The following is a 14,264-nucleotide window of genomic DNA, read 5'->3' as shown; positions in this document are numbered from 1 at the left end:
GAGTTGACGTGGAAAGAGGCTATTGGCTGTAAGATGTGGGGCCAGATCTCTCCTCCAAACGGCGACAGAAACGCCGTTATCCTCTCTCTCTCTCTCTCTGTTTTTCTTTCTCTTCCGTGAAAGGAAACAGAGACGTAAATGCTCATCTCTCTCCAGTGGAAACAGAGACGCTTTCCCTGGACCTTCAGGTCATGGCCCACTCGGACGCAGTTTGGTTGGTGACCCCAACGCCAGCTAGCTGATGCCAAACTCTATGGCCCACCGTGATGCATATGTTTCATCCATGCCGTCCATCCATTTTCTCATGTCATTTTAGGGCATAAGCCCAAAAAAGAGATAGATCTAAATCTAAAGTAGACCGCATCATAGGAAAAAGTGGCGATTGAAATCCTATCATTAAAAACTTTCTAGGGCCCACTTTAATGTTTATTTTCTATCCAACCTGTTCATTAGGTCACATACCCTTGGATGAATGTAAAACAAAAATATCACCTTGATCTAAAACTTATGTGGCCTCAAGAAGTTTTCAATTGGTAATCGTTCAATCCCCACTGTTTCATGTGGTGTGGTCCACTTGACCTTTGGATCTGCCCATTTTTTTGTCTCATGCCCTAAAATAAGCTCGAAAAATGAATGGACCGTGGATAAAACACATACATTATGGTGGGCCCCACGGAGCTTTGACACCAGCTAGGTGGCTGGTGTCGGGGTCACCAACTAGGTACGCGGTTTGGCTAGTGACCCGGAGCTCCCACGCGCAGCACATGTAGCTGTGGAATATGTCCTTATTCGCCGACTCCCCAAAGACGAACCGGGCGATGTTTTGAAGGCAAATCTCTCTCTCTCTCTCTCTCTCTCTCTCTCTGAGGAAGCGTGGAACCCTCGACAGGTACGAAAATCACTACGTCCTTTCATGATAATCTGAAATTCCTCTTGAAACCGTTTCGAACCTTTCGATTTCTATGGCATCTAATCCGTCTCTTCTCGTTGCTTCCAAAAAATCGCACGATTTTCCATCGTATATTCCCATCCATTTCATCTCTCTCTCATCGTATATTCCAATCATGTATATATAATACGAAATTCGATTTATCGTATTTTGATTCTGTATCGGATAAATGCAACTAGATCAAGGAAGAAACTAATTACAATGAAGTTGAGCATACCAGATTGAAAGTTCTAATCACACAAGAGAAAAGATGTAATGAAGTTCAACAAGCTTAACAGTCCTCTAGTCTTATACTAGAGATCACCAATTCCCTCCCTTAACACACTACCGTAGAGAAACAATAGAATTTTGGTCAGAGAAAATATCATTCAACCCTGTCTTATTCCAAATGGCCTATGCCTTATTTATAATGAGTGTTTACAAGGTTTCCTCGTTGAGAAAATCTCTAACATAATGTGAGGAACTAAAAATAAAATTACTTGCCAGCTAAGATCTCGAAAATAAGAAAATCCCTTAAATATGAAAAATCTAATAGTAGTTACTTCCTAGCGTAGAGATATATTCCTAACATAAAAATATGAAACAAGCTAGGAAAAGGAAACTGGGCCCTTTCTTGTGTACATGTGTGGAGCAGGCTCATGTGGGATGTGGAGGGACTGCGTCAAGGATTTTGTAATTGGGGAGATATTTGATACTCTGGCTGCATATGCCACTTGATATGCAGGCACTTAGAAATGGTCCACATGGTATGTGTTAAATCAATTTAAACCGACTAAATTGTGGAATTCTAGGTTTCCTTCCAAAAATCGGACTGGTTTAACAATCCTAACCTCTAATTCGTGGACACTTGTTTGTTGAAATGAGATCATTGGGTATTTCTCATTTTTAACCGCTTAATAAATGTCCACTAATCCGATGGCCAGATTATCGAATAATCGTAACTTTTGGTTCATGAGGTTCCAATAATTTGGATGAGTTCCTTTAAATTACTCGTATGCCATATATGTAAATTTTAGGTAATTTGGAAGTGCCTGCTTATCATCCACCACGCTCTGCCACAGGATCAAAGTTTATTCTCTTTGTAATTAGAAACAATCGGTGGAACAGGTGCAGTTCTGACCCAAATCACGAGTGGCACGGTTCGGTTTTAGAACCAAAAGCACCATTGCTTGTGATTTGGTGTGTAATTTTTTTCCTCTTTATATACATATTTTTTTAAATTCCAAATTGGGAAACATGTGCTTGCCAAACAGTTCTTTTTTCCTTTCATCTGTTTTCAAATCTAGTATGAAAAAGTTGGTGACCCACTCAAATTAGGATTTGGGCAGATGTGCAAATGTCTCCTAATATAATTTTAAGGGGGCCAGGGAAGTGGCGGTGACTCTTCAAACATACAAATGGCATAGTTACATGGCGATCCAGACTGTCAATCGCTGACCCAACTGTGGATGAAGCATAATTGAAAATTGCACTGAGAAGATGATATCGGCCATCTGATTTTTACCTATAAATTTGGACTGCTCACTATTTTACTTTTAACCATCCATTTGATAGTTATTGATTGGATGGTTAAGTTTGCTTGATCAATGTGGTTTTAGATGTATGATTCCACAATGGGACCCAATATTTGGATTGTTTGGACAGCTTTACATCAGTGTCACATGTGAGGAGAATGAATCAGCACTGTCTTTTAAACAGAGCAAAACCAACACAGAAGTCTTACCCTAATTTAAGGCTTTGTTTATGAATGAATCTGCAATTTGGTTGTTAAAATAGAAAACGGAAAAGAAAGAGGAATACCCAATTTTAAAATTGGGTTCACTTCTGCTTAGGTTAGAAGGGGAGTGTCTTTTTCACATGTGAAAAGATTTTGTGCTCTCAGGGCAAACCGAGAGTTGGTGTGCCTTCTACAATATCTCCAAACATCCAATAATTGTGGCTGGGAACTAAACACGAAAATTTCAAAATGGACTTCTCGAAATTCAAATTTTAAATTGTTAAAAAGAAGAAGTGTTTATAGATTCCCACTAAGTGCCGTTAAATGGTGGGAGTTAATGTGTCAATGCGTGCACCAACTCTCTCTGCTTCCTGGGTGCATTGAAGTTGTGCTCTTTTTACAGAAATGGAGATTTTACCTTTTACCTTGCCATCTGATTGATCCTTTCTTGTGGGTTTTATTTTATTTTATTTATTCATGTTGCTCTCTTTCATTTACTAGTGAATGATTTCACAATGTATTTCAATTTGAGTTGAATATACTCTATTTCTTCTATTTGTTTTACAAACTTATGTCTTGCAAAAGATTTAGTTGGTAATAGATTTTGCTTGTATTCAGATGTGATTTTGGCATTGTCATGTTATTCAACTTGAGTATGTGTTTCCACAGCTTTGAAGGCAATGATGAAGTTCCGAACATACGCGGGGTTTAGCTTGGTGGGTGCAATCACCATTATTTACCATGCATTCAGCAGTCGGGGCCAGTTCTACCCAGCCACAGTCTATCTATCAGCCTCCAAGATTAGTTTGGTGGTGCTTATGAACATGTGTTTGGTCATCATGTGCGCTCTTTGGCAGTTAACCAAATTCTTGTTTCTTGGGTCTCTCCGAGAAGTCGAAGTTGAGAGGTTGAATGAACAGTCATGGCGGGAGGTTATGGAAATTATCTTCACGCTCACAATATTCAGACAAGATTTTTCAGTCACATTTCTTGCGATGGTCACAGCCCTTCTGTTGATTAAGGCCTGGCACTGGATGGTTCAGAAGAGGGTTGAGTACATTGAGACGACTCCTTCAGTTCCAACATTGTCCCATGTTCGGATTGTTTCATTTATTGTGTTCCTTCTTGCCCTGGATTGTCTCATCTTCTATGGTTCTTTTAAGTATCTGATACAGACGTGGCGGCCATCTGTTGCACTCTTCTTTGCCTTCGAGTAAGCTTCTTTTGCTTTTCTACATTTAAAATACCAATTTCTTGTAGTGTAGTGGACTACTGTTATCACCACTTGTTCTGGAAATAAATTTGAACATCCATTTTACTGTTGGACTGTGGTTGTTTATGACATTTAGTAAGCCTGTTTATGCTGTTAAAAAAAAATTAAGCCTGTCTATGAAATTACAATCTGTCATCATTTCTTCTTCCCCAGCACTTCTATTCACTACTGTAGGCTTTGGATGCATGTTATATGAATTGCATGGGTTATATATTGGGATTGAACTATGTAACCTGGTACAAACTCCAGCAATGGAAACTTACGCTTGGAAGACATGAGGTGATAAAAGACCCCTAAGGAGTAAGAATAATCTGAGTGTAGGCAAACCATCCCACATCCAATGGCCTACTATTAAAAGTCCATGATAGCCAAATAACCAGTCTATCCTAGGATGAAATATGAATTATCTAAATCTTTGGACGAGGTATAATCATCAAGAACATATATATTTAATCAACCAATATGGAGCTTGGCAATTCCAAGCCCAACCAACCCTGCACAAGAATTACGTAAACTGCCTGTTCAAGTTTTTAAATAACAGTCTCGATCAGCATATCGACTGGGCACAAAAAGATACAATACGGGGTGTATTGGATCGTAGCGGACGTTCCAGGCCCATACTGGCCAGTATTTTTCTTTCCTAAAACAATTTTGAAAATTTATCAAGAAATTGGAAGAAAATGTATCTGTCAGCTGGATCTGCTGAAAGTCAGCCAAATAGGCACAAGGTGAAAACGCGTTGTGTGTTTTTATATATTAGGGCCCATTATATTAAAATATAACAGAAAGAAGGAAAAATGATAGTTTTCCCCTTCTATTTTGCCCCGAAAGGGTACATTCTGTTTCAATTCATTGAATATCACTTAAATTTGTGTTTTGATCTCCAAAATAAGCCTAGATCTAGTACAAAATGAGTTTTTAAGAAACAAGTGAAAAAACTAGAGAAAAGTTTAAACGAGTGCCCCTGCGCGTCCCTGCATCACTTAACGAGGTGCCCGATAAAGTTAGGATGTGGCTGTTATGGCTGCATCATTACTGATTTTCAAAACCATGTGCCCATTGAACTGATCTACAATATCCGGGAAATCATAATTATTGTGATCTGTGTGCATCGGCCTTTTATTGCTCTCATGTAAACGGAAATAAATGGATACATGAACAAGATCGCAAGAACTTTAGCCTCTCCTCCTTTCACACGCACCACAAGCATCACTTCAGTCTCAATTTATTTGCTTCACATCTTGATTCTGCTCCCAAGGTCTCTATCCCACTTTTTAAGACAGCGGGAGTAGATTGAAGGTTGGATGCTGCTGCACAACCATCATATGTCTTACCTTCCTGATTAAGTTCCACATCAGCAAGCATATTTGGCTATTAGTTCCCTGGCCTCAGCTGTGATTTATAACGAAAATAAATAAATCATAATCCACAGGTGATTAGGATGTAAAACAGATGCTTCATGTGTGGTTTTATTTTATTTATATAGAGAAATGCTCTAGTAATCTTCAAAAAAAGAAAAAGAAGAAGAAGAGAAATACTCTAGTGTTCTCAGTGCACTATAACCAATAGTGCTCTCAGTAGAATCAGTCATTTGAACAGTTCAATCGATCAATCTGAACTGTCTATTTAGTCCAGAATGCATTTCATGGATTACTACGGAAAAATTTCACTGATCAAGTTATCTATATCCTTGATGTGGCCCTATTTTCTGTGGCCATCCTTTCTCCAAGCTATGGATGGAATGGCTATGCTCACCTAACAAAAATGATTCTTCAGAATTATAAGCAATCCATGATGGGTCCTAAGGTCCCCTGACAAATATATGGATCAGTTTGTTGATGGGACTTATTTGTGTAAAAAACCTTGACCTTCCATATTAAAGGCCATTGATCAATGGTTAGTATTTGTTGGATCGGTGCAATGTTTGCATGGCAGCCCATGAGACATGGGTTGGAACTAATGGACAATATGGATCGATGACGACCTTACTTGAATAGGATCTGTTCTATATGCTCGTACTGTTGTATCCTCAAATCCTAAATAGATAGGCAACCAAGTTTGGTGGATGAATGAGGACCGTATGATCAGAGCGTGATTAACAGCTGCGATCTCTTGAAGATCAAGGCAGTAGAGGACTGTTCTGGGTTGGTTGTGTGGTTGTCTGACAGACTTTCCTAAAAAAAGGGAAAAAAATGTGTGGATGAATTGGATTGGATTAGACTGTCCAAGTAGACCAACGTAACTAGGAGCACTATAAATTATAGTGATCCGAGAGCATTGGAGCATTTCTCATTTATATAATTCTTAGTATCTTAATTTGATTTAGTAATTCTGTTAGAAAAGGGATGATTTCTTCTAAATTGCATTACATTTCAAGGCTCGTGTTTGCTGTTGTAATGATATTTACGAGTTTGGTTTTTCAGGTACATGATACTAGCAACAACAACGTTGTCAACATTTGCAAAATATGTTTTCTATGTCTGTGATATGCTGATGGAAGGGCAGTGGGAGAGAAAGGCAGTGTACACCTTTTACTTGGAACTTGTTCGCGATCTGCTTCACTTATCTATGTATCTTTGTTTCTTCCTATTGATCTTCGTGTAAGTTATCCATCCATTCAACTTCTTTTCTTCATTTGTGTGGAGTTAGGTAGACCAGTAGATGTGACTTTTACGTCGTACCCATGTCCTTTGGTGGATAAATGATGCATATTTATAACTGCCAAAACAGGGATGTATGGATAGGCAAGTGGCCAATTTCTTTTTAAATCTATCAAATTGTGGAAGGTCATTCTGAATGGGGTAGTTATTAATGGTAGCTAAAATGGAAACATATGCTTTTGATAAAAAGCACGAATGTCCTTTTATAATAAATCTATTTTTCGTTCATCTCATCTTTACGTGATCACTTTATATATAGTTCACCTTTTTCTTTCTCTCTGTCTCCTTTTGGGTTCTCACTGTCTTAGCTGTAAACAACAAATATCAGGCTGTATGCTTGTCCATCTGCTTTGGTTCAACATAGTATACGGTGCACTTCAGCCCATGATGATATGCTGTGAGCATGTAATCCAATGCTCCAAAGTCCAAATATGTTGTTACTATTATAAACACTTAAGTGAAATAAGGAGATTTTGGTTCGTGCCTGCGTGCATTTTTATAGTTCAGTAGCATGGTTGAGCACGATATGTATTTGTGCTTTGATTGTAATTTTTTTGAGAGAGAAGAAAATTTATTAAGAGATGGAAGAAACCCTTCAAGAAACCTTGCTGGGAAGCAGATTCACTCACTTGAAAGGTTAGCTGGCCCTAGATGGGCTAGCAGACGTCAGTGGTGAGAAGGTTAGCCCTTCTGATGGACTGGCTGGTCCTAATTGGTACTTCTGATAGGCTAACTTGCCCTATTAGTTCAGTTAGAGTGTCCAAGGTTAAGGAGGAAAAGAAAGGAACAAGGAAAGAGAGAGGGAATAAAAGAGAGGAAAGGGAGGGAGGAAAGGAAAAAGGGGATCTAATTCCGCTCTGATATCATGTAGAATGCAGGAGAATTACATGGTAAAAAAGAGGAAAAGTGGAGACAAAGATAGAGAGGTTGAAGAAAGCAAGAGAGAAAAATAGAGCTAGGGTTAGACACCCACCCCTCTCATCCTTATTAAGACGAAATCAAATAAATACATATAGTGCTCCACCATATTATTGAAAATGTTAAAGAACACACACACACCCCAAAATCGCCTTATATCACTTATTTCTCTTCACAATGTTCAAGAATGTTCAGTTTGTTCTAACATTCCTTGGACTACAATGCCCCTGTTCAATAGTTAGGGAGTACAATTATGGATGAGAGTGTAATTAGTTTATCTGGAAGCTAGAAGATATTTTGATACTTTTCTTATGAAACCTTCTTGATATATGGTAATTCCTTATTTTACAAGAAGCACGAATTACCTGAGCGAACTAGTCATCTTTAATATATTGATTACTGCTATCCATCAGACTATCGTGCTTTATATTATCAAAACAACTAACGATTTCTGCTGAAATCAATTGATCAACCTCGCTCCACCCTTTGACTTCAGCAAAGAAGGTTTGAGTTAAAAATCTTTTCCTAAATGAGAACAATGGTGTCTTATTTTGCTCCTGCTGCTGTAATGATGATGATGATGATGATGATGATAGTAGTAGTAATGATAATAATAGTAATAATAATAATGATAATGATAGTGTTTTTCCTACCCACGTGTATGTATCAATTGACTTTTGACTTTTGGCTTTTCTTTTCAGGTACTATGGTCTGCCACTGAACTTAATTCGAGAGATCTATGAGACATTCCGTAACTTTAAAGTTCGTGTTGCTGATTATATTCGGTATCGGAAAATCACCTCAAATATGAATGAGCGTTTCCCAGATGCAACATCTGAAGAACTCGACGCGTGAGTTATCTACCTGTGCTACATGTCTCCTTTGATTTGCTTCTTTCTTTTTGGTTTCCCTCCTATATTAAATCTCATAAAGTGAATTTGTTGCAAATGCAGAGGTGATGCAACATGCATTATTTGTCGTGAGGAGATGATCAAAGCAAAAAAGCTGCTTTGCGGACACCTTTTCCATGTGCATTGTCTGCGGTCATGGTTGGAGCGGCAACATACGTGCCCAACTTGCAGAGCTTTAGTTGTTCCCCCTGAAAATGGGCTAGCTCCCACTGGTGGGCAACACGGAGTGCAACCTGAGATTCGTCCTCACGGTAAAGCTTCTGAATGCTTGAACAGATTCTGATGGCCCTTTCATGTTTCTTGGCTTTGCCATGCACTATGTTGTTCTTGACTGCTGTGGTCTTGTTGTAGCTGAAATTTGAGGATGCTTCTTTGAACAATTATTGCTGTGGTAAATCGAGAAGATTACACCTTGACATGTTTTCTCTAATGATTTTGCTGTGAGTAGGATCAGGTGTTACTGGAACATCTGCGCAGAGTTCTGAAGGTAATGCCGTGGATAATGATATGAGCCAGCACCAAGCCCGGCTGCAAGCTGCCGCCGCTGCTGCTTCAGTATATGAGAAGTCATTTATTTATCCGCCTGCAAATACATTTTTATGGTACGTGGCTTCTGTCTTGTACATATGAGAATATTACCAAGTTGATAGCATTCTTCCTGTGAGTTCTCTTGAGAGTCGAGATATCCTATCGCAAGAAAGAAGAAGTTTTTAGGATGTAGACAGCTTGATTGCTAGTAGTTGTGGCATGGGTAGCGACATGACTGAGATGGAGAGTCATTTCTCGTGATTTGATGCTTGCTTGGCATCAAGTTGGGAATCCTGTGATGGTTTTGCTGCAATCTTTGTATAGTCGTATTGCAGGGAATCTTGCAGTGTTGCTATCTGTCGAAAGTGTAGAGATTCAATATTTCCAATAGCTTCTGGGAGAGGACAGGGTATCGACATGGAAGATGTGTCATATTTTTCCATTTTCGTTGCATCTTATACTCAATAAAGAAATTCTGCAGTATTTTCATCTTGGCATTTTGGGCAGCTATAGCTTGATTTATTTGGGATGTCAGAGGCTCTGACTTTGAGTGCCTGCTTGGATGTTTTTTTATTCCACAAAAGGGGTTCTCCTGCAACTTTGTTGGTCGACTCACCGAAAACCAATCCGATTGGCTTTGAGCAGGATTTTTAGCGCCTATTTCGATGAGTGGGGGATCAATGGGGTTTAGTAAAGTGCATTCAAAGGCACAACATGAACTGGGGTTTGGCTCAAAACCTCATTTAGGTTTCAAATGCCCCTTTTGAGGGTGCATCCAAATGGGACCCAAGTGATGGCTACCCATTGCAGACACCTTTTTTTTCTTCTGCCATGTGATGTTTGTGCTTCTTGTTTTCTCAATTGCTTTTGTGGGAAAATTTTCCACAGCTAAATGGTTATATTTTCTCTCTACCCACCCATGCAGGACCCCAGCATATGCTTTGCTACCTCAGACTGGTATGTTGGCCTTCCATGGAGAGAACACAGATCCAACCATTGAAACAACTACTTCTGGACAATTGCAAGAACATGGAGATAAAAGTGATCCAAAGATTTTAAACATGTTGGGTTCTCAATTGCAAGCTCAGGAAAGATTTCTCTGGCACCAGATTGAGGTAAAAGTGAATCTCTGTCGACCATCATGATTAAATCACAGCCTTTTGATGCTTGCCTTGTTATGTTTTTCATATATGATTCCCCAGATGCTTCTACCAAGCCAAAGTACCTACCTGTACGGAAGTGATACTATATATATATATATATATATATATATATATATATATATATATATATATATATATATATATATCTTTCATCATCACACCATTGTTCTTTCATCACCATACTGGAAGACATGATCCTGGTCTTCCCTCTATTAACCAAGTCGACTCTCTAGCTGAGGCCAGTATCTTTCTACTTTGACAGCCACAAAATTGCAGTACCCAGATCCTCTCATCACCTCTTGCATGGGTTCCTTAATGAATGATACTTTCAGCTGCATCTGTAGTTGCTGAACTCAAACAGTTTCTTTCATGTTATAGCTGGAGTGTCCGAACTCCTTACAGTGTTTCCTTAATGCGCCATGCCAATGTGGGACACATGGGATCTGGGCCATTCATCAGTTGGAGCCTGCCATTAACGTGCCCAAGCCCAAAGGTCAGGGTGGTCCACTTGGGGATGGTAAAAAAGAGTAATTGGTCCACGTGTAGTGCACCAGATGAGCAGACTGGCCAGATTTTTGGCAAGGGAACACTAATGAAGGGCCTGCATGATGAATGGCATGGTTCTAGTACACTGTACCTTTGTTGGCATGTGCAAGGTGTCTGCAGATGCATGACAGCAAGTAGCATCTCACTTCGACCATCCATCTTTGGCATCTCCATGTCAAAATCTGTACCTGATTTATGTTGATTTTGATTAAGGTAAGCTAGAGCTTGACCTGATTCCAAAGTCCCTGCCAGTTGTAATGGAGTGTGCACTTACTAATGTGAACGGTGCTGTCTTGGCGATTTTTCTTGATTTGCAATGACCATTTACATTTTTGCCGCTTTTAATTCAACTCTGCTTTACAAACAAAACTATTCTCTCTCTTTCCAGTTTCACCAAAGCCAGCTGCAACTTCTGCAGCAACAGACGGTGGAGGAATCGAAGGTTGCTGTCGCTGGGGTGGTGTCCCCTGCCATGCCAGATGGCAAGGGAAAGACTGCAGCAGCTGGTGCTGCTTCTGCATCTGTTTCTGACTGTGGTCGTCACGGGGAGATTGAAGAAGCTAACACAAACTAAGAAATGTAACAAGATTAGGAGATTGAGAAATAGGTAGGGTATACTTCAAATGTTTTAGATTTAGGGTTTGTTTGGTTTCCAGTAGGGTATTGATATGCTGGTCTACCTTTACCACCTTCCGACAGTGGGACTCTTGTGTGACAGGTCACCATTGCCATGTCATGTAGCAGCTCCCCATTGAAATTCTTGATGGAAGGAAGCTGCTACACGAGGGTGGCTTCCCACTGGGAGAAGGTGGAACAAAACCAAGCAATCAGCACCCGTTTGGAAACTAAAACCCACCCTTGTTGAGGATATGGTGTTTTGGTTAGTTTCCACTGAATATACAACTGCACATATGCCACTCCAGATTTGAATGTGGTAGAGAGTCACTGGATGTTTTGGAGGGGTTTCCGCCCCTATAACACCCAAACAGGTACCCTTGAAGGTATCAATGCAATCCATTTTGATTTTTATTGTAATGCATGCATGTTGATGTAATGGGGCAAGTGATTGCGTGCATCCGTAGGGGATAGTCCCACCTCAGAAATCGGGCGGGGACACCGTGTTGTAAAAAAGAAGAAGAAGAAAATAGTATGCATGTTGATGATAATCCATGCATTTAGTTGTCCTTCTACCTCCTCATTTCAGATTGGTCATTTTCAGAATTTTGGTGGATGTGGGATTTTCTCCATAAGAGTGATTTGATTTTCTGGCACCGGTCTTGATATGTATCTACTTAGAAATTGTACATGTGGCATACATTAGCTCAAATTAGATTGACTAAACTGTGGGACCTACAGTAGCTAAGTCCCAGAATCAGATTGGTTGAACATGTTATCTGATGTCTTCAATTGGTATATGAAATAGGTGTCTCAATTGATTGACTAGCTTGGTCGATTAATCGAGTGAGCCTCGATATTATACAAATTGGTCTCTGAACAGTTTTGGATAGGTTTGGTCGATTGACATGGAGGTTCGGGCGATCATTGATATTTGAAAATACTTGTAAACTCTTCGAACACTTTTGAGCATGTTCAAGCGATCGAACATGTGAAGCTTGATCGGTCGAGGATTGCTTGATCGATGCTTGGATCGACGACGCGCGCAATTTTACATAATTGCATGATTAATTTCCTATTCCGGGTGTTATGCTATATATATGGGCGTAATTGCGGGATTATGGTAAAACAATCGGAATAAAACGTTTATAAGGTTTAGATAGGGGAAAATGAGGGTTTTCTAAATTATAACTTTATCCATCTCTTGTGCTTTTAGTTTTCATAGTGTTTGTTATTGCTTTGTGCCGTAGTTTCTTCCTATGAGGGGTTTTCTGCGTAAAATTCATGCTTCCTTTGCGTATGCTTTGTTGCGTTTATTTTTCAATTGTTTGATTTGAATTCGGGGTTTGCTTCCGCGGATTCCCGACAAGTGGCTATTCATTGTGATTCGAGTTTAGATTTGAGACATGATGAGTAAGGGATCTAACGTGTAGTATCAAACATAGCAGTTCACCGAGAAAAACAATTTTAAACTATGAAATGTGAAGATGAGAGATTTTCTAGTTTAACAAGGGCTGCAACATGCACTCCTTGGTGTAGCGAAGCATCCTGTGTTTATGAGTAATGAATAGTGGAAAGAATTTGATGAAAGAACGAAAACCTTAGTTCAAATATATTTAGTAGATGGCGTCCTTTATAATATCCTTAATCAAAAGGCCATTGAAGGATTTTGGACGAACATGACGAAATTAATCTCAAATTGTATGTCTAACCTGAAGATGGCGAAAGGATTCGATCTTAATGATCACATCATCGCATTTAACCAATTATTTAGCAAATTGACTAGTGTGGAAGTGAAGATTGATGAAGAAGACTAACATCTAATTTTGTCTCTCTTTTAGAGTCGTACAATAGTTTTGCAGATACAGTGTGCCATGGTAGGGAAACCATTGATGTCTAAACTGTCATTTCAGCCCTTCAGTCGAAGATGTTGAGAAAAAAGGACAACGGTGTGGTCGAGAAGGGTAAGTCGAGATTTAGATCCAAGTTGAAAGGTAAGGGAAAGTACTGGAATTACAGAAAGTCAGGGCATATGAAGAAGGATTGTCGAAATCCTAAAGCCCAGAAAGGAGAAAAGTTAGATGAAACGTTGAAGAAGGCTAACACAGCGGAATTGAGTGAGTAGGTGGGTAGTAGTGATATTTTAACTGCATCCAAATCCGGTTATCTCAGCAATAAGTGAATTTTGGATTTAGTTGCATCATACCACATGACCTCATATCGGAATTGATTCACATATTACAACGACTGCGATGGTGACTAGGTGTTTATATGCAATGGCGTTGCCTGTAAGGTGGTTGGTGTTGGATTGGTGCGCATTAAAATGTTTTTGATGGGATGAAATATATTCTGATTGTTGTTAGACCTTCCTAAGGAAGAATCTGATATCACTAGGAGCTCTTAAAGCACTTGGGTGTAAATTCACTGGGTTTGATCGTGTATTAAAAGTTTCAAAGGAGACACTCGTTGTAATGAAAGTATAATGGAGTGATAACCTTTACAAGCTGATCGGGAATACTCTATCGAGTGGAGCTACAACATCTATAACGAAGTCCACATTAGCACGTTTGTGGCATGCTCATTTAGGCTACACGAACGGGCACAGTATAAAGGTTCTTTTTTTTTTTTTTTTAATTGTTGCTTGATTTATGCATTTAAAAGAATTGATTTCAATATATGCGAGCATTGTATATATGGTAAATAATCACAATTATCTTTTAATTCGAGAAAATATGTTAGTAAATCGGTGCTTGATTATGTGCTTTCGGATGTATAGGGGCTGTCGCCTGTGGTTTCTGGAGGGGTCGTTGTTTTTTATAACGTTTATAAATAACTATTCTAGAAAAGTTTGGATTTATTTCATGAAGCATAAAATTGATTTTTTCGCCACCTTCAGTATGTGGAAGGCGATTGTACAAAAACGGACATGATGAGAATTAAAAATGTTGAGGACAAACAACGGTAGAGAATTTACTTTTAAAGAA

At 39.2% G+C, this 14,264-nt stretch overlaps 1 protein-coding gene and 1 pseudogene across 2 annotated transcripts; both read left to right on the top strand.

Moving 5' to 3' along the window:
- The first annotated feature begins 765 nt into the window (after window positions 1–765).
- On the top strand, window positions 766–11,932 carry LOC131233055 (ERAD-associated E3 ubiquitin-protein ligase HRD1B-like). 2 transcript variants are annotated; one of them, XM_058229628.1, is made up of 8 exons: window positions 766–889; window positions 3,336–3,879; window positions 6,363–6,539; window positions 8,219–8,368; window positions 8,471–8,679; window positions 8,877–9,030; window positions 9,882–10,071; window positions 11,054–11,932. In XM_058229628.1, the coding sequence occupies exons 2-8, from the start codon at window positions 3,347–3,349 to the stop codon at window positions 11,237–11,239; spliced, it is 1,599 nt and encodes a 532-aa protein (XP_058085611.1). In that variant the 5' UTR covers window positions 766–889; window positions 3,336–3,346; the 3' UTR covers window positions 11,240–11,932. The 2 variants fall into 2 exon arrangements, with proteins under 2 accessions (XP_058085611.1, XP_058085612.1); XM_058229629.1 differs by lacking the exons at window positions 9,882–10,071; window positions 11,054–11,932 and adding an exon at window positions 9,304–9,453.
- On the top strand, window positions 5,919–6,110 carry LOC131234222 (small nucleolar RNA U3; annotated as a pseudogene).
- Window positions 11,933–14,264: the final 2,332 nt, after the last annotated feature.

Source organism: Magnolia sinica, chromosome 18 (assembly GCF_029962835.1).
Source record: "Magnolia sinica isolate HGM2019 chromosome 18, MsV1, whole genome shotgun sequence".
Lineage (NCBI taxonomy): Eukaryota > Viridiplantae > Streptophyta > Magnoliopsida > Magnoliales > Magnoliaceae > Magnolia > Magnolia sinica.
This window is presented reverse-complemented; position numbering and strand designations above follow the sequence as displayed.